The sequence below is a fragment of the Phoca vitulina genome, unplaced genomic scaffold, assembly GCF_004348235.1.
Source record: "Phoca vitulina isolate PV1807 unplaced genomic scaffold, GSC_HSeal_1.0 scaffold60, whole genome shotgun sequence".
Lineage (NCBI taxonomy): Eukaryota > Metazoa > Chordata > Mammalia > Carnivora > Phocidae > Phoca > Phoca vitulina.
Window position 1 is genome coordinate 5,564,707 of NW_022589763.1, and position 20,616 is coordinate 5,585,322.

Below are 20,616 nucleotides of genomic sequence, written 5' to 3' on the forward strand. Positions count from 1 at the left end.
AAGAACAAAAGGGCGGCAGGCACCATTTCCCTCCCCCACCCCCGCCCCGATACAGAGACACCTGTGGACCCATGCAGCACAAATACTGTCCTTGCTAACACAGCCCCGAAACCAGAGCTCAGCTGCAAGCCCACCCCTACAGGAGGCCCTCAGGAGCCTCGCTGACAGCACACACCCTGCCCCCACATGCTCCAGAGCTACCCACCCCCTCCAGCACCATTTTGGCCAGAGCCCATCGAAAGTGGTGCCACAAGCCTGGCACTGTGCCAACATCACCCCCAAAGTGACGCCTGCCCTGGGGAGAGGGGAAGGGAGCCGACATGCCGTCTGACTGCAGCCCCAGCAATGGGCTGGGGGCCCACGTCGGGGCTGACTGCAGGCCGACCCACCAGCACGCGCTTCTCAGAGGACGACGCGGAGCGCGGAGAGCATGCCCTATACTTGGGAGCTACTGCAGCTCTGGCAAATGCCAGGTCTCACCCACCTCAAGTCCAGTGTGGCCCCACACTGGCCCATCAGCACCACAGGGACCAGTCCCTGCCCAAGACAGGCAAGGAGAGCCACTGCAGGCGACTGGACTGAAGGCAAATGCAGCTCAGCCAAAAGAGTAGGGCGCATGCAACACACACAGGACACACCTCTGAAGGGCCAGGCCCTGGTGAACCGACACACTGCACAGCACGACACGACAACCCTTCATATGGCCACTGCTTTCAAGAGCAGGAGACGCAGAAAAGAGGGCGAGAGAAGAAAAAAGAACTACAAAAACAACTGTAAAACAAGTAACCAAATGGCAGTAAGTATGTACCTATCAAAAATTACTTTGAATGTAAATGGACTAAACAATCAAAAGACATCCATCATCCACAGGATAAAAAAAGCAAGCCCCATCTACGTGCTGCCTGCAAGAGACTCATTTCAGACCTAAAGACACATGCAGATTGAAAGTGAGGGGATAGAGAAACATTTATCATACAAAGGGAAGTGATAAGGAAGCCTGCGTAGCAATAGTTAAATCAGAAGAGTCTTTAAAACAAAGACTGTAACAAAAGACAAAGGACACTACATAATCATAATGGGAACAATTCAACAAAGATACAATTGTAAATATTTATGCACCCATATGGGAGCACACAAATACATAAACCAGTTAATAAAAAGGAAGTCATTGATAATAATAGAATAATAGCAGGGGACTTTAAATAACACCCCACTTACATCAGTGGATAGGTCAACTAAGCAGAAAATCAACAAGGAAACAGTGGCTTCGAATGACACACTGGACCAGATGGATCTAACAGATATAACATGCCATCCTCAAACGGCAGAACACACATTCTTTTCAAGTGCACATGGGACATTCTCCAGAGTAGATCACATATTAGGCTACAAAACAAGTCTCGACAAATTCAAAAAGACTGAATCCTACTATGCATCTTTCCCAACCACAACACTATGAAACTAGAAATCAACCAAACACAAGAAAAAAATCTAGAAAGAACACAAATACATGGAGGTTATGTAACATGCTACTAAATAATGATTGGATCACCCATGAAATCAAAGAGGAAATAAAAAATACATGAAGACAAATGAAAATGAAAACACATGCTTCAAAATCTTTGGAATGCATTAGAGCTGTTCTAAGACGGAAGCTTATAGCAATACAGGCCTACCTCAAGAAGCAAGAAAAATCTCAAACTAACCTTACACCTAAAGAAGCTGGAACAAGAAGAACAAACAAAACCCAAACCAGTAAAAGGAAGGAAATAATAAAGATTAGAGCAGAAATAAATGAAATAGAAGCAAGCAAACAAAAACAACAGATCAATGAAACCAGGAGCTGGTTCTTTGAAAATAGCAACAAAACTGATACACCTTTAGCCAGATTCATTAAAAAAGAAAGAAAAAGAAAGAAAGAGGACTCAAACAAAATCGTGGGGTGCCTGGGTGGCGTAGTCAGTTAAGCGACTGCCTTCGGCTCAGGTCATGATAACAGGGTTCTGGGATCGAGCCCCGTGTTGGGCTCCCTGCTCAGTGGGGAGCCTGTGTCTCCCTTCCCCCTTCCTCCCCGCTTGTGCTCGCTCTCTGTCAAATAAATAAATAAAATCTTAAAAAACAAAAACAAAATCAGAAATGAAAGAGGAGAAATAACAATCAACACCACAGATACAAAGGATTAACAGAATATTATGAACAATTATATGCCAACAAACTGGACAACCTATAAGAAATGGATAAGTTCCTAGAAACATATACCTCCCAAAATTAAATCAGGAAGAAATAGAAAATTTGAACAGACTGATTATCAGAAAGGAAATTGAATCAATAATAATAATAATTTAAAAACTCCCAACAAACACAAGTCTAGGACCAGAGAGCTTCACAGGCAAATTCTACCAAACATTTAAAGAAGAGTTAATACCTATTCTTCTCAAACTATTCCAAAAAATAGAAGGAAGACTTCCAAATTCATTGTATAATGCCAGCATTACCCTGATACCAAAACCAGATAAAGATACTACAAAAAAAAGGAACTACAGGCCAATATCCTTGATGAAGATAGATGCAAAAGTCCTCAGCAAAATATCAGCAAATCAAATCCAACAATACATTAACAAAATCATTCTCCACCATCAAGTAGGATTTATTCCTGGGACACAAGGGTGGTTTGATATTTGCAAGCCAATCAATGTGATATATCAACAAGGGAAAGGACAAAAACCGTATCATTTCAAGAGATGCAAAAAAAAAGCATTTGACAAAGTACAACATCCATTCATGATAACCCTCAACAAAGTAGGTTTAGAGGGAACATACCTGAACGTAACAAAGGCCATCTATGAAAAACACACAGCTAACATTATACTCAATGGTGAAAAACTGAGAGCTTTTCTCCTAAGGTCAGAAATAAGACAAGGATGTCCACTCTCACCACTTTTATTCAAAATAATAGTGAAAGGCAAAGCCACAGCAATCAGACAAGAAAAAGAAATAAAATGCATCCACATTGGTAAGGAAAAGGTAAAACTTTCACTATTTGCAGATGACATGATACTATATATAGATAAGCCTAAAATTCCCCCCAAAAAACTAATAGAACTGATCAATTAATTCAGTAAAATTGCAGGATATGAAACCAATATCCAGAAATCTGTTGCATTTCTATACACTAATACCACCATAGCAGAGAAATTAAGAAAACAATCCTTTACAATTGCACCAAAAATAATAAAGTACCTAGGAATAAACTTAATCAAGGAAGTAAAAGACCTGTACTCTGAAAGCTATAAAACATGGATGAGAGAAACTGAAGAGCCTGGATGGCTCAGTTGGTAGAGCACGTGACTCTTGAATTTTAGGGTCAAGCCCCATGTTGGGCATGGAGCCTACTCGAAAGAAAGAAAGAAACTGTAGATGACACAGATGGAAGGAAATTCCATGCTCTTGGATTGGAGGAACAAATATTCTTAAAATGCTCATACTACCCAAAGCAATCTACACATTTAATGCAATCAAAATACCAGGAGCATTTTTCACACAGCTAGAACAAACAATCCTAAAATTTATATGGGACCACAGAAGACTGAATAGCCAAAGCAATCTTGAAAGAGAAGAACAAAACTGGAGGTATCACAATCTCAGATACCAAGATACACTACAAAGCTGTAGTAATCAAAACAGAATGGTACTGCCATAAAAACAGACATGTAGATCAGTGGCACAGAATGGAGAGAACCCAGAAATAAACCTATAATTATATGTTCATTAATCTTTCACCAAGGAGGCAAGAATATGCAATGGGAAAATGTCTCTTCAACAAATGGTTTTGGGAGAACTGAACAGATACACACAAAAGAATGAAACTGGACCACTTTCTTACATCATAAACAAATATAAGTTCAAAATGGATTAAAGACCTAAATGTGAGACCTGAAACCATAAACATCCTCCAAGAGAGCACAGTCAGTAATGTCTCTGACGTCAGCCCTAGCAACATTTTTCTAGATATATCTCCGGAGGCAAGGGAAACAAAAGCAAAAATAAATTATTGGGACTTCATCAAAATTAAAACCTTCTGCACAGTGAAGGAAACAACAGAACTAAAAGACAGCCTACTAAATGGGAGAAGATATTTACAAATGACATGTCCAATAAAGGGTTAGTATCCAAAATATATAAAGAACTGATACAACTCAACACCAAAAACGCAAATAACCCAATTAAAAAATGGGCAGAACAAATGAACGGACCTTTCTCTAAAGAAGACATACAGATGGCCAACAGACACATGAGAAGATGCTCAACACCAGGGAAATGCAAATCAAAACTATGGGATACCACCTCACACCTGTCAGAATGGCTAAAATAAAAAAACAGAGGAAACCAGTGTTGGCAAGGATGTGGTGAAAAAGGAACTCTCATGCACTGCTGGTGGGAACGCAAACTGGTGCAACCACTCTGGAAAACAGTATGGGAGTTCCTCAAATAATTAAAAATAGAATTACCACATGATCCAGTAATTCCGCTACTGGGTATTTACCCAAAAATACAAAAACACTAATTCAGAAAGCTATATGCACCCCTATGTTTATAGCAGCATTATTTACAACAGCCAAATTATGGAAGCAGCCCAAGTGTCCATCAGTTGATGGATAAAGATGTGGTGTGTACACACACACACAATGGAATATTATTCAGGCATAGAAAAGAATGAAATCTTGCCATTTGTAACACCATCGATGGATCTAGAGAGTATAATGCTAAGTGAAATCAGTCAGAGAAAGTCAGAGAAAGACAAATACCATATGATTTCACTCATATGTGGGATTTAAGAAACAAAAGAAACAAGCAACAGGAAAAAGAGAAAAACCATGAAACAGACTCTTAACTCTAGACAACTGGTGGTTACCAGAGGAGGGGGTGGGCCAGTTGGTAAAATAGGTGAGCGGGATGGAGAGCACACTCATCATGATGAGCACCGAGTAATATATGGAATTGCTGGATCACTGTATTGGCATCAGAGGCTAATAAGACACTGTACGTTAACTGCACTGGAATGAAAATAAAATATAAAAACTAATTCAAAAAGTTACATCCACCCCTAAAGAATTGTTGAATCACTAAATTGTAGACCTAAAAGTACAGACCACTGTATGTTAATTATACTGGAATTTTTTCAAAATGTAGACCATAAAATACTCACGCCTGTAATGTTAGCTGAGTTGTATCCATGTAACTCATTTATACAAATATCTGTCTTTAGTTTCATCCTGGCAGTTATGAAAATCCTGCAAGTTTGTATTTAGGATATGACTTCAGGACCCAATCTAGAACTAGAATATTAAAAACATCATCAAATCAAATGTTTCCTAAGGGGATACGTGTGAAAATTCTATGCCAAATGCCTTGTGTTGCTCTGGTTCTTGAAATTAAGTTCTTCCTTCCACAAATAAATTATAAAGTACTTGAGAAGTATTTTTAAATATTGAAATTTACTTTCAGTGTGCTTCAACTGTGCTTCAAAAAGTAGATTTATCTAATTTGTTTCTAAACTATATTTAACTCACAGTGTCTGGCATAAATTAAAGGACGCAAAAAAAATTTTTTTAGGATTTATTTATTTTAGAGAGAGAGACAGAGAGCGAGCGAGCAAGCATAAGCAGAAGGGGCAGAGGGAGTAGGAGAGAGAATCCCAAGCAGATTCCCCACTGAGCGTGGAGCCCGACATGGGGCTCAATCCCAGGACCTTGAGATAATGACCGGACCCCAAACCAAGAGTCAGACACTCAAATGACTGCACCACCCAGGCGCCCCAAGGCTGCGAAATTTTTAATTAAATGTTAATCTCTAAATTCCAAAAGTCTAATGATCAAGAGTGCTGGGGTGACTGAAATCAGAGCTCTGAGAAAGAGGCCATCTTGGAGTGCCATGGAACAGCCACCGTCACCAAGAATGGGAAGTCACAACACTGGTGGCCGGGCACAAACACTTGGAAATGCATCAGAAAATGCCAGTTCCCCAGAGCAGGAATTTCTGTTCTTTGCAGCATCTCCGACACCAGAAATAGCACCTGGTATGTAGTAGGTGCTCAGTCAATGTTAGCTGAATGACATCCTTTCACGAACTAGTGCCTTGTTCTCTTTATATTCGTAAAAATGCTTTTGTCAGACTTTCTGACTTTGTACAATTTTGTAAAAGAAAAATTTTTAACATCTACTAGGCAGAAGGCATTTCTACTCAAAGTAGAAGTATGAATGTTTTCTCTTTTTCATATTTTTGGAGTGCAAACACTAAGTCTAAACCAAAAAGCCTAGAAGAATCAATTGTGGATTCTGTTGTCACACAGTAAAACCGAACTGTTGTCTGTAGAATAATAAAATTACTAATTAATAAAAGTAGCTCAGTGAACTGTTCCTTTTAGAACTACAAATTCACTGTTGAGGATATTTATTTCCTTCCAGAGCATTCACTGTTATAACCCAGCTACCATAGGCACTCAGTTAGGCTAACATGATGTTTGCGTCATTTCCCTACAAAATCATATGCTGTGTCATCATAAATAATACAAAAAAAAAATGGAAGCTCTCTCTTTGGTAAACTTCAGGGAAAGTGAACAGATTTGTGCTTTTGAGTTCCTATCTCCAAGTCCAAAACCAACATGCTGGCCACCCTCACTTTTAGGAAATGTGACAGATATCTAGAAACCAATTTCTACTTATAATTTTGTCTCGATTAGTGAACAAGATTCTCGTCTACTCTGATTTGTCACAAGCATTCAGTTTTTTTGAGGTTTTCAACTCAGTGTATCCACTGGTGGAAATTAGTTACGATTCAAGAATATTCAATTCAGGTACTTGTGTCAGACTTTAAAACCACTTGAGATAGGTCTGTCTATTGAGTTGCATATGGTGCACACAACCCATGATTTTACAGAGTCAGAGAGTCCAGAAAAACCAGCCAAAGTGTCCTTTTCCAGGACAGAGAAAGATCTCATATTCACATTCTACACAGAATTCGTAGAAGAGCAGGACTGTGTGTTGACTTAAAAGGCGTCTCGTTTCCTACACTTGTGATAGTTATGAAGAGCACATGCTTCATCAATGTCTGGGGGAACTCTGGTTTGGGATTCTGTAGGTCCCATGGTGTCTGCCTAACGGGCTTCTGGAAGGAGAACAAATGTGGGATGAGTTTGGACCACATGCTCTGCACCTTGGTGAGCACTAGACTAACCCAAAGTTTCCACAGTCTCCTCTTACGGAGGGCTCTGGCACAGGGATGCTCCACTGAGTTTTAGATGTTAATTTGGCTTTCAAATTTAAAATCAAAAGGGAAATGGGATGGATATATTTTAAGGTAAAGGGCTTTTCTGGAAAAAAGACAAAACTCTAGTTAGAGCATGACTTGTTCTTGGTCCCTAAGTGGCCATGTGATCTGGTGGAAATCAACCTCCATGCGCAGACTCCAACAGCGAAGTCACTACCTCACTGCACCGTGCTTCCAGTTCAATCTGCATTCTGACCACACAACTAAATCCTGAGCTCCAGGGATATGTACAGAAAGGAATGTGTAGATACGGTGCATGTATGTACACACCACCACACACACACACCATGCACACACACCACACGTGCACACACACATGCACAATCTTTGAGAAAAACAACTCCTTGGCTGTCATGCACTCCAGTCATTACTGTATGGGAATATTGACCATTTCCTGCTGCTGATAGATGCAGTGATGGTTGATCCCATTTCATCTGCCAAATTGAATGCTTAGAATTAATCGCATTTGGACTGCAAATTCAATCTAGAACGTTTGTGAAAGTATCATACTTTGTTGTCTGCAGAGGAGGAAAACAGAGTTGATCCTAAAACCACAAGAAGCCTCTAGCTCAGAGGTGCTCACACTCCTTCCTGAAGTCCTGTCTCCCCTCTGCCCTTGGGCCACTCCAGGGCTCCACCTACAGGAAACCCCATAAGAACCCTGACATTTATGGGGTGATTACTTTGTGCTGGGCACTGTCCCCAAGCATTCGGTATGTATACTCTCATTTAATCCCCACAACAAACCTATGAGGTAGTCTATCATTATCTCTTTAGTTCATCATGTTAATAGAAGAAAGGAGAAAAAGTCACTGATCTCGTCATTACTTTCAGGAAGAATATTTGATAAAAATCAATATGCATCCATGATAAAAAAAAACAAAACATTGAAGATAAGAGCAGTAGGGGATGGGGCGCCTGGGTGGCTCAGTGGGTTCAGCATCTGCCTTCCGCTCAGGTCATGATCTCAGGGTCCTGGGATCAAGCCCCACGCTGGGCTCCCTGCTCGGCGGGGAGTCTGCTTCTTCCTCTCCCTCTACCCCTCCCCCTGCTCGTGCACACTCTCTCTCTCTTTTTCCCTCTCTCTAAAATTAATAAAATCTTTAAAAAAAAAAAAAAGAAAAAAGAGCAGTAGGGGATTTTGTTCATCTGGTAAAGGGTATCTGCAGAAACCTTACAATTAGACATCATGCCTGGGGTTAAGGTGCTCAATAACCTTATTGTGCAAATCTATCACGGTAGAAATGTACATCAAATCATCACATAGTGTACCTTCGATATGCACAATGTTCTAGGTCAGTTCTATCTCCATAAAGCTGGGAAAAAATAGCGCAGAAATTTGCATATAAAATCCATTATGTATTGCACACGCTTGTAGTCATACACACAAGCACATAGATCCCATTACGTCACCCACTGCCCCTCTGAGAAGGGCACTGTTATTCCCATTTTATACATGAGAAACTGATGGGCTGAGTGGTGAGTGATTTGCGGGACATTACACAGTTGGTGAGTGGTTCACCTGGGCTTTTAAACAAAATATATCTCATTCTAAAGACTTAAACTCTATGTTATCGTGGTTCAAACAGTAGTTTACAAGTGTGCAATGTTTTATGTATAATAATTCCCTACAGATGTTTAGTACAGTGACTTTTCTCAGCGATCAGTACCGTTAACTTGTTTCCATATAATTAGTCAGAATTACTAGTAAATCATCAACCAAGTAACCAAGAGGAAGGAAAGAAAGCGGTGCTTCTGTTTAATCTCTACTTTGAATAAACAGAAATGAAGGAGTCAAAAATAAAAAAATGAACATCACGTCTGCAATAATCACCCCTACTCCACCCTGTACTGAATGTCGCAGCTAGTGTTAAAGCAAGGGAGAGAAGGAAAATGTCAAAGGTGTGGAAAGGAAAATATAACATTCTCATTATGTACGAGCTACACGATTGCTTTCATGGAAAAATGGGAAAGGATCATCATATGAAATACTGTAATGAGCAAGGGAATATAACAATATAGTCAGATTTGCCATCCAGGCATAAAGAGAAGATGAATATATATGACAGCCAAAGTTAGAAAATAAAACTGAAGAGATTCCTTATGTACAGAGGGAGGAACATCAGAATAATGTCAGACCTGTCCACAGAGACCTGGCAAGCCAGAAAGGCCTGGCAAGACATATTCAGGGTACTAAACGAGAAGAACATGCAGCCAAAACTACTTTATCCGGCAAGGCTGTCACTTACAATGGATGGAGAGATGCAGAGCTTCCAAGACCCTGGGCAGAAACTGAAAGAATATGTGACCACTAAGCCGGCCCTGCAAGAAATATTAAAGGGGGGTTCTATAAAAGGAGAAAGACCCCAAGAGTGATATAGAACAGAAATTTACAGAGAGAATCTATAAAAACAAGGTTTTCACAGCAACATGATGACAATAAATACATATCTTTCAATAATCACTCTTCAACATGAACAGCCTAAATGCTCCCATAAAATGGCACAGGGTTGCAGATTGGATAAAAAGACAGGACCCATCCATATGCTGTCTACAAGAGACTCATTTTGAACCTAAAGATACATCCAGACTGAAAGTGAAAGGATGGAGATCCATCTTCCAATGCCAATGGACCTCAAAGGAAAGCTGAGGTAGCAATTCTTTTATCAGACAAATTAGATTTAAACTAAAGACACAGAAGGACACTATATCATTCTTAAAGGGTCTATCCAACAAGAAGATCAAACAATTGTAAATATCTATGCCCCCAACATGGGAGCAGCCATCTACATAAGCCAACCATTAACCAAAATAAAGAGTCATATTGATAACAGTATGTTAATTGTAGGAGACCTCAATACTCCACTCTCAGCAACAGACAGATCATCTAAGCAGAAAATCAACAAAGAAACAAGAGCTTTGAATGACACACTGGACCAGATGGACCTCATAGATATATACAGAACATTCACCCTAAAACAACAGAATACTCATTCTTCTCGAGCACACATGGAACTTTCTCCAGAACAGACCACATACTGGGTCACAAATCAGGTCTCAACCGATACCAAAAGATTGAGATTATTCCCTCCATCTTCTCAGACCATAATGCTCTAAAACTGGAACTCAATCGCAAGAAAAAATTTGGAAGAAATTCAAACACTTGGAAGCTAAAGACTACTCTGCTCAGGAATGTTTGGGTCAACCAGGAAATCAAAGAAGAACTTAAACAATTCATGGAAACCAATGAGAATGAAAACACATCGGTCCAAAACCTATGGGATACTGCAAAGGTGGTCCTAAGGGGGAAATACATAGCCATCCAAGCCTCACTCAAAAAAATAGAAAAATCCCGAATTCACCAACTAACTCTACACCTTAAAGAACTAAAGAAAAAGCAACAAACGATGCCTAAGCCACACATTAGAAGAGAAATAATTAAGATTAGAGCGAGATCAATAAATTAGAAACCAGAAACACAGTAGATCAGATCAACAAAACTAGAAGCTAGTTCTTTGAAAGAATTAATAAGATCGATAAACCACTGGCCAGACTTATCCAAAAGAAAAGAGAAAGGACCAAAATTAATAAAACTATGAATGAAAGGGGAGAGATCACGACTAACACCAAGGAAATAGAAACAATTATTAGAAATTATTATCAACAACTATATGCCAATAAATTGAGCAACCTGGAAGAAATGGAGGCCTTCCTGGAAACCTATAAATTGCCAAGACTGAAACAGGCAGAAATTGACAACCTGAATAGGCCAATAACCAGTAACGAGATTGAAGCAGTGATCAAAAACCTCCCCAAAAACAAGAGTCCAGGGCTTGATGGATTCCCTGGGGAATTCTACCAAACATTCAAAGAAGAAATAATACCTATTCTCCTGAAGCTGTTTCAAAAAATAGAAACAGAAGGAAAGCTTCCAGACTCCATTCTATGAGGCCAGCATCACCTTAATTCCCAAACCAGGCAAAGATCCCATCAAAAAGAATTTCAGACCAATATCCCTGATGAATATGGATTCCAAAATTCTCAACAAAATCCTAGCTTATAGGATCCAACAATACATTAAAAGGATCATCCACCATGACCAAGTGGGATGCAAGGGTGGTTCAACATTCACAAATCAATCAGTGTGATAGAACACATTAATAAGAGGAGAGAGAAGAACTATATGGTCCTTTCAATTGATGCAGAAAAAGCATTTGACAAAATACAGCATCGTTTCCTGATTAAAAGTCTTCAGAGTATAGGGATGGAGGGGACATTCCTCAAGTTCATAAAATCCATCTATGAAAAACCCACAGCAAATATCATCCTCAATGGGGAAAAGCTGAGAGCCTTTCCCTTAAGATCAGGAACACAACAAGGATGCCCACTCTCACCACTACTGTCCAATATAGCACTAGAAGTCCTAGCAACAGCAATCAGACAACAAAAAGAAATAAAAGGTATTCAGATTGGCAAAGAAGTCAAACTCTCCCTCTTTGCAGATGACATGATACTTTATGTGGAAAATCCAAAAGACTCCACCCCCAAATTACTAGAACTCATACAGCAATTCAGTAATGTGGCAGGATACAAAATCAATGCACAGAAATCAGTTGCTTTCTTATACACTAACAATGCAACTGTAGAAAAAGAAATTAGAGAAATGATTCCATTTACAATAGCACCAAAAACCATAAGATACCTCGGAATAAACCTAACCAAAGAGGTAAAGGATCTATACTCTAGGAACTACAGAACACTCATGAAAGAAATTGAAGAAGACAAAAAAGATGGAAAAACATTCCATGCTCATGGATCGGAAGAATAAACATTGTTAAAATGTCTATGCTGCCCAGAGCAATCTATACCTTCAATGCCATCCCAATCAAAATTCCAATGACTTTTTTCAAAGTGCTAGAACAAACAATCCTAAAATTTGTATGGAGTCAGGAAAGACCCCAAATTGCCAAGGAAAGGCTGAAAAGAAAAACAAAGCTGGGGGTATCACGTTGCCTGATTTCAAGCTACATTACAAAGCAGTGATCACCAAGACAGCATGGTACTGGCACAAAAGCAGACATATAGACCAATGGAATAGAATAGAGAGCCCAGATATGGACCCTCAACTCTATGGTCAAATAATCTTCAACAAAGCAGGAAAAAATATGCAATGGAAAAAAGACAGTCTATTCAATAAATGGTGCTGGGAAAATTGGACAGCCACATGCAGAAGAATGAAACTCGACCATTCTCTAACATCATTCACAAAGATAAACTCAAAGTGGATGAAAGACCTCAGTGTGACACAGGAATCCATCAAAATCCTAGAGGAGAACATAGGCAGTAACCTCTTTGACATCGCCCACAGCAACTTCTTTCAAGATATATCTCCAAAGGCTAGTGAAACAAAAGCAAAAATGAACTTTTGGGACTTCATCAAGATAAAAAGCTTCTGCACAGCAAAGGAAAGAGTCAACAAAACAAAGAGGCAACCCATAGATTGGGAGAAGATATTTGCAAATGACACTACAGATAAAGGGCTGGTATCCAAGATCTATAAAGAACTTCTCAAACTCAACACCCAAAAACCAAATAATTCAAGTCAAGAAATGGGCAGAAGACATGAACAGACATGTCTAAGAAGACATACAAATGGCTAACAGACACATGAAAAAATGTTCATCATCATTAGCCATCAGGGAAATTCAAATCAAAATCACACTGAGAAGATGTGGTATACATATACAATGGAATATTATGTAGCCATCAAAAGGAATGAAATCTTGCCATTTGCAATGACGTGGATGGAACTGGAGGGTATTATGCTGAGCAAAATAAGTCAATCAGAGAAAGACATGTATCATATCTCACTGATATGAGGAATTCTTAATCTCAGGAAACAAACTGAGGGTTGCTGGAGTGGTGGGGGGTGGGAGGGATGGGGTGGCTGGGTGATAGACATTGGGGAGGGTATGTGCTATGGTGAGCGCTGTGAATTGTGTAAGACTGTTGAATCACAGACCTGTACCTCTGAAACAAATAATACATTGTATGTTAAAAAAAAAAAGAAGAAGGGTAAAATGAAGGGGGGGGAATCGGAGGGGGAGATGAACCCTGAGAAACTATGGACTCTGAGAAACAAACTGAAGGTTCTAGAGGGGAGGGGGGTGGGGGGATGGGTTAGCCTGGTGATGGGTATTAAAGAGGGCACGTATTGAATGGAGCACTGGGTGTTATACGCAAACAATGAATCATGGAACACTACATCAAAAACTAATGATGTATGGTGATTAACATAATAAATTTTTTTTAAAAAATCACATTGAGATACCACCTTACACCAGTTAGAATGGCAAAAATTGACAAGGCAAGAAACAACAAATGTTGGAGAGGTTGTGGAGAAAGGGGAACCCTCTTACACTATTGGTGGGAATGCAAGTTGGTACAGCCACTTTGGAAAACAGTGTGGAGGTGCCTCAAAAAATTAAAAATAGAGCTACCCTATGACCCAGCAATTGCACTACTGGGTATTTACCCCAAAGACACAGATGTAGTGAAAAGAAGGGCCATATGCACCCCAATGTTCATAGCAGTAATCTCCGCAATAGCCAAACTGTGGAAAGAGACAAGATGCCCTTCAACAGATGAATGGATAAAGAAGATGTGGTCCACATATACAATGGAATATTACTCAGCCATCAGAAAGGATGAATACCCAACTTTTACATCAACATGGATGGGACTGGAGATTATGCTAAGTGAAATAAGTCAAGCAGAGAAAGTCAATTATCATATGGTTTCACTTATTTGTGGAACATAAAGAATACCATGGAGGACATTAGGAGAAGGAAGGGAAAAATGAAGGCGGGGGAAATTGGAGGGAGAGACGAACCATGAGAGACTATGGACCTGAGAAACAAACAGGGTTTTAGAGGGGAGGGAGGTGGGGGGATGGGTTAGCCTGGTGATGGGTATTAAAGAGGGCATGTACTGCATGGAGCACTGGGTGTTATATGAAAACAATGAATCGTGGATCACTACATCAAAAACTAATGATGTATTGTATGGTGACTAACATAATAAAATTAAATTAAATTAAAAAAAAGAAAAGAAAACTGAGGAAAAGTATGCATGTATATAATGGGATCAAAATAAACACAAACACCTTCGAATAATCATATTAAAAGTATTATAGCCTCTGCATTATATATTATAAATCACTGTTCAGAGAAAATTTTAAAAACCTGAATAAAGTTATGCGTCAAGTGGAGATTTTTAAGATGTGAATTTTGCAGTCATTACCATATAGATTGATTGTAATCTCAACAAAGATCTTACAAAGGTTTGTGGAAATTGGCAAATTAATGCAAATATTAATATAAAAATACAAAGGCCCAAGAAGAGTCAAGACAATTTGAAAATGAAGTAAAAAAAAACTGAAGAACTAGGATTAAAAATATTTACAAATCTATGGTAGTTAAGACAACAAGGTAGTGCCACAAAGTTGGAAAAATATGCCCAATGACTGTACAGAAAGTTAAAAAGTTAACTTGCCCATACTTTTGATGTAGGGCCAGGGTAGCAGCCCAGAGCTTTGGGGAAGGAGTCATCTTTAAATAAATGATGCTGTGTCAGCTGCAGATCAGGAGGGAGAGAAGAGTAAAAGAACAGTGAGCCCTACGAGTAAAGTCCGTTCCAGGTGGAAGTCAGCCTCAGAGAGAAAGGTGAAGCGGTCCAACTTCTAGGAGATGATGGGAGGATCTTTGTGACCCTGTATAAGCAAAGATCCTCAACCAGGACAGCAAGAGCTCTCACCTAAAGGAAACAAAGTGATGAATGGATCCCCCCCTCTAAAACTCAGAACCACTGAGAAAGGGAGGAAGGTAAGAGTAGGTCACACAGGGAAAAAACACCAAAACCAGGGAACCAGCAGGTGACTCATATACTCAACGTGTACAGGCCTCTTGCAGGAAGGACAGCCTGCCTGAACAGCTTAAAAACGGAAGCTCAGACAACACGGAGTTATCAAGACGTGGGTGCCAGAACAGCTCAAGTCAAAAAGATGGGAATTCCACACGGCAGAGAGAGGGGGGCGCACTGGGACGATCGTGCCCTGCAAGTGGGAATGGCTGGTGCAACCACTGTGGGAAACCGTCAGTGTCTTCCAAAGCTCCGCATGCTTGAATCACCCAAGAGTCCCCCCTCGTCTGGGAGAATATGTACATCAAAGGCCTGTGTTCACAGCAGCACTGTGCTGCAGAACCCATCAGCGGGACAAACCAAATCCCCCAGCACCGGCTGAAAAGAGCCATCAGCGGAGCTCTACCAGGGGCTAGGAGCAGCACGAGACATGGATGAATTAGTGCATCCTGCAACAGAATGTGTTTGTTTCCCATTTCCTGTATCGTGTTCACTGCAAGAAGCCCAGTACACACCGTATGGGTCCAAGTTGTATACATTTCAAATATCGGCAAAACCAACCTTCACATTTAGAAGTCATGATGACAGTGCTTGCTCTTGTATGCTTAAGATGTATTCTCAATGTTTATATTTCTATTTCATTATAGAAGATGTTTATATTTTCAATATTATGGCAATGTTTTACTATTGATATATCAATGATATACAGTTCTAATCTAAAATTGGTAAATATAATAGATTAAATAAATTTTGTAATTTAATATTTATTCTAAAACCTATTAAACTTAGGAATAGGAATATATATTAATGAATAATTTTTAATATAATAAATAACACTGAATACAATTTAATTAATATATGAGAGTAATAAAACATTAATATTCATTGTAATATTATTTTAGCTGCAGAATGGATGTCAGCAGCTTGGAAGAAAATTCTGGAACAAGAAGAACTCCAACACCAATATCCCTTTTTTTTTTTTTTTTTTTTTTACACGTAGGTTCCGTGCCCAGCATGGATCCCACCATGGGGCCTGAATTCACAACCCTGAGATCAAGACCTGAACTAAGATCAAGAGTCAGACGCTCAACCGACTGAGCCACCCAGGCGCCCTACCAACACCAATATTCTGTGTGGCACATGGGCTGATACCCTGAGTAACACCGCACTTCAGAAGAACTGGAAGAACTGTTAAAAACGAACTCTTAAAACAATCTATTTTTCTTTTGTTTTCAAAAGGCATATGAGTGATAAACATGGAAATGTAGATCAAATAATTCCAAAAATACTATTTCAATAATGCAAAAAAAATCTTAATAAAGAAAACCAAAGGAAATGAATTTATCCTAAAGACAACTATTCAAACAAATACTGACAACAAACAAACAATTCTAAGGGTAAATCTTCCTTGCAGTATTATTTGTAAAATGGAAACTCTGAAGGCATCCAAGAGTTTGGCTGTAGTGGAATGATGGTGTTTTAGGATATTGTTGTGTGTCCCTACACAGCAGTGACTTAAACACAGCACCAGAAATACAGGATAATGCAGAATGCTCCCATGTTATATGAAAGTGCATATGTTCTACATAAAAATATTATATATCTGTGTGAATAAAAACAAATAAGGGAAGAACAGAAGTGTAGGAAACTTTGGAAAGGACATCCACCAAAACACCGTTTCTAGGAGATAATACTGAAGTAAGTGACTTCTTTCTCTATTTTCCAAATTATTGGGGTTGTGCATCTTTTTTTAAAAGATTTTATTTATTTATTTGAGAGAGAAAGAGAGAGAGAGAGCACAAGCAGGGGGAGCAGCAGGCAGAGGGAGAGGGAGAAGCAGGCTTCCCGTGGAGCAGGGAGCCCGATGCGGGGCTCGATCCCAGGACCCCGGGACCATGACCTGAGCTGAAGGCAGACGCTTAATGACTGAGCCACCCAGGCGCTCCTCTGCATCTTTTTTTAAACAAAAAACTAATTTAGAACAAAAATTTACAGTGTAGAATAATGAGTATCTTGATTGTTTTGGAGACAAGACTGGCCTTCTGGGAAAGCAGTGAAGACAGGCTAACGTCCCTGAGACGATAAACGCAACTGGCTGACCGATGCTGATTTCCAAACATGATACGGATTCCTGGGAAAGAAGGGGCAGCTCACTCAGACTTCACAACAGCAAGGCATTTAAAAAAAAAAAAAAAAAGGATCTAAATGTTTTGTTCGGGCTCTATTTTCCTTAATATCAACACTGTGGTGGGAGCACCTGGCTAGCTAGTCGGTTAATAGTCTGCCTCTTGGTTTCAGCTCAGGTCATGACCTCAGGGTCATGAGATCGATCCCCACGTTGGGCTCTGTGCTGATCGTTGAGTCTGCTTGAGATTCTCCCCCTCCCTCTGCCCCTCCCCTCACTCATGTTCTCTCTCTCTCTCTCTCTCTAAAATAAATAAATCTTTAAAAAAAACTATCAACACCATGGCTCAACCTTGACTTTTTCAATAGCCGCCTGATGTCACTGGGCTACTTGGTGCATATGACAAATCATCAGAGAGCGTTTGCGCACCTTCAGTCTTTTTCCAGTAGACCTTCACCTGCAGTTGGTTGTCTTGATAGAAGGGGGCTCCGATTTCCAGGAGGCGCGCGGGCCGTCGTCGTTGGAAAGGGGGCTGCATGTGCATCGTGCTCTTTCTGGTTTTCCCAAGTTGCTCTTCTGCAACAAAGTACAACATTGTGATTTCCTGGTCAGAAAGAATCGGTAATCAGTACACGTTCACTGGGCGGGAAGGCTGCTCTGATTTAAAAAAGAGGTATGGCCGGTATTTTTCATTATATGTGTATTTTTTGTAGCTGTGAAGGAAGTAAGTGAAATACTATGAAAATACCACCTGGCCTGGGAACAATACAGAGAGCTTTTCATAGACGTACCAGCATTATACATCAATGCCCGGAGCAAGGCCCTAAATGTTCAATCGACTTTGTACATGAAATAGTAAGAGTCAGCAAATGCAGAGCAATGATACGTTAGATTGGGGATGGAGTTGAAGGGTGCATTGATTCACTCATTCGTGCTTTCCCGTCAGTACTTAGTGACCACTTCCTAAGTGTCAGGCAGGGAGCCAGAGGCCGTACATACAAAGCTCGGGCGCCCGGGGCTCCTGCAATAGCACCAGACCGGTGTGCAGCTGATCCCACACACAGTGGAGAGTGCTCCTGAAGGCTCGCTCAAGGAGAGGGCACAGGGAGGAGGGAAGGAGTTGTTTGCGTCTCACAAGCTGCTGGTGCCTATTCTTTGGAAAAGCAGCCAAAGAGTGTCTTGCAAACAAGAGTTATAAGAACGGGATGGGACGGTTGCAGTAGGAGAGGGGATGCTTTAGGAAAGACGAGACTGAGTACATACGCATAGTCACTGCTACTTCTTAACATGATGTTCCCCCGTGGTCAGTGTAACACTGCATTCACCACGTACTTATTGCGAAGCAAGGACAGTGTAAATGTGATTCAGAACGATCCCAAGCCTCAGATGTCCCGTATGCAATGGCACTCAGGGGAAGTCTCTAATCAAACAGAACACCAGGAAACATTCTTCCGAATCAGGTAATTCAAACTTTGGTTTCCACCACCCTAGGCTAGGCTGTTTCTTCTCTGGCGCTGTTTTGTGGCACGATCTGGCTCTGGTTTTAGTGTTCTTTCTATTTTGCTGTTTTAATGTAGCTGCGTCTTTCCCATTTGTGCCATTCTTAATCCCTACAATCTGTTGGGCTCCTTCATCACTAGGTTTCAGACCCCATTAGCTCAGAATGCAGCAGCCCACGCTCCTTGTCCGTGCCGGGTACGACACTGTGTCCTCCCAAAGTCCCCACCTGCCATCCTCAGAGATGATTTCCCACGATGTACGGAAACAAACCCTCCTCAGCATATCCATATTTTCCCAGCTTTCAATCACTCTTCCCCCCTTCCATCTGTTCCTCCAGCTGAACCTTGAACTCCGGGAGCAGCAGACCCTATTCGAACCTCCCTGGATTTCCACTGTTCCATGCTTGTTTCTCCAGGGCACATTTCCTTCTGCTGCAGCAAGGCCCGTCCACCTAATGCTCTCTCCAGGTGTGTGTCCGGTGCTCTCTGGTGTGCTTGACGAGCTTCCACACCATTCTATTTCTATTCATACAGCTCTCCTATGTTCAACTAATTTGCTAGAGTGGCTCACAATCAACTGTTCAGTCGAGGGCTGAGCAGCGAATAGTTCCGGCTTTGGGGCCCGCACGGTCTCACCCAAGTACGGAGCTCTCATGATGGCACAAAAGCAGCCACAGATGATCTGTAAACAAGGGAGTGTGGCCGTGGGCCAATACCATTTTATTTACAAAAACCGGCGGTGGGCCGGATGTGGCCTGTGGGCCATCATCTGCAGACCCCCGAGGAAGTGACGTTAGCCTGCCCATATTAAACACAAAAACCGCGAGGTTCAAAAATACTAAGAACAGTGTCCAGTTTCACGCAATTCAAGCAGTAGTGAGGGTGAGCTGCAATCCCAGGGCCATCTCACGTCAAGCTCACGCTCCCCCATCACCACCCACCACCTCCTTTTAGAGAGCAAGGTGATTATCTACGTGGTTTAGTAATAAGGATCTCAGAACTTTCCACTGGCCTCAAATCTCTCCTTTACCCAACCCCTAGTTTTCGAAGTGGCATGGTTAGAAATTCCACAAGACCTTCCTGCTTTGTGATTCCCAGTAGCCTTGTGGAGAAGAACAGTTTGAGCTGCACAAATTGTCGACCGATAAGAACCTTTCCCGACAGGTCTGTGAGGTTCGTGGGCTTGGGAAGACAGGAGCACAGGGGAATGATGCCGGTGGGGGACAAGACTCCTGACCCATGGTGAGGCAGGATTAGGAGGGGAAAACTGAGGACCACGGGAGGAAACCTGCATCGACCACCCACTGCTCCTCACACCAGCACACGCCCTGAATCATCTACACAACGATTCAAAGGAAAGGGACACTTACGTGACTCAGGTTCTAATGTACAATGTTGTACTTTAAACAATTCAAATAAATGTTTGGATTCCCAAGAACATTTATGAGGTTCCAGTCTTCTGCACCCAAACCCAGTGTGTGTACTGGGGGTTTATCACACTGCTGGCCGACCTCAAACACCAGTGGGGTGTCCTACAATACAGCTCAGTTCTGACACCATCTACCCTAAGATGGCATCGGATCCCCTATGGACACCATCCATGTCGGGGGGGCATCCCCTCTGACACCGTCTACACCATGTCCCTGCAGATGGTATTGGATCCCCTACAGACACCATCCATGTCGGGGGGGGCATCCCCCTCTGACACCGTCTACACCATGTCCCTGCAGATGGTATCGGATCCCC

The 20,616-nt window shown here is 41.1% G+C and overlaps 1 protein-coding gene across 5 annotated transcripts in view; it reads right to left on the bottom strand.

Moving 5' to 3' along the window:
* Positions 1-20,616, bottom strand: part of ANOS1 (anosmin 1) — a 696,329-nt gene that overhangs the window by 13,493 nt on the left and 662,220 nt on the right. For all 5 annotated transcript variants that reach the window (XM_032391219.1, XM_032391217.1, XM_032391218.1 and 2 more), the window contains one exon: positions 17,801-17,947. In XM_032391219.1, coding sequence (XP_032247110.1) covers positions 17,801-17,947 — 147 coding nt within the window. The remainder of the gene's footprint in view (positions 1-17,800; positions 17,948-20,616) is intronic.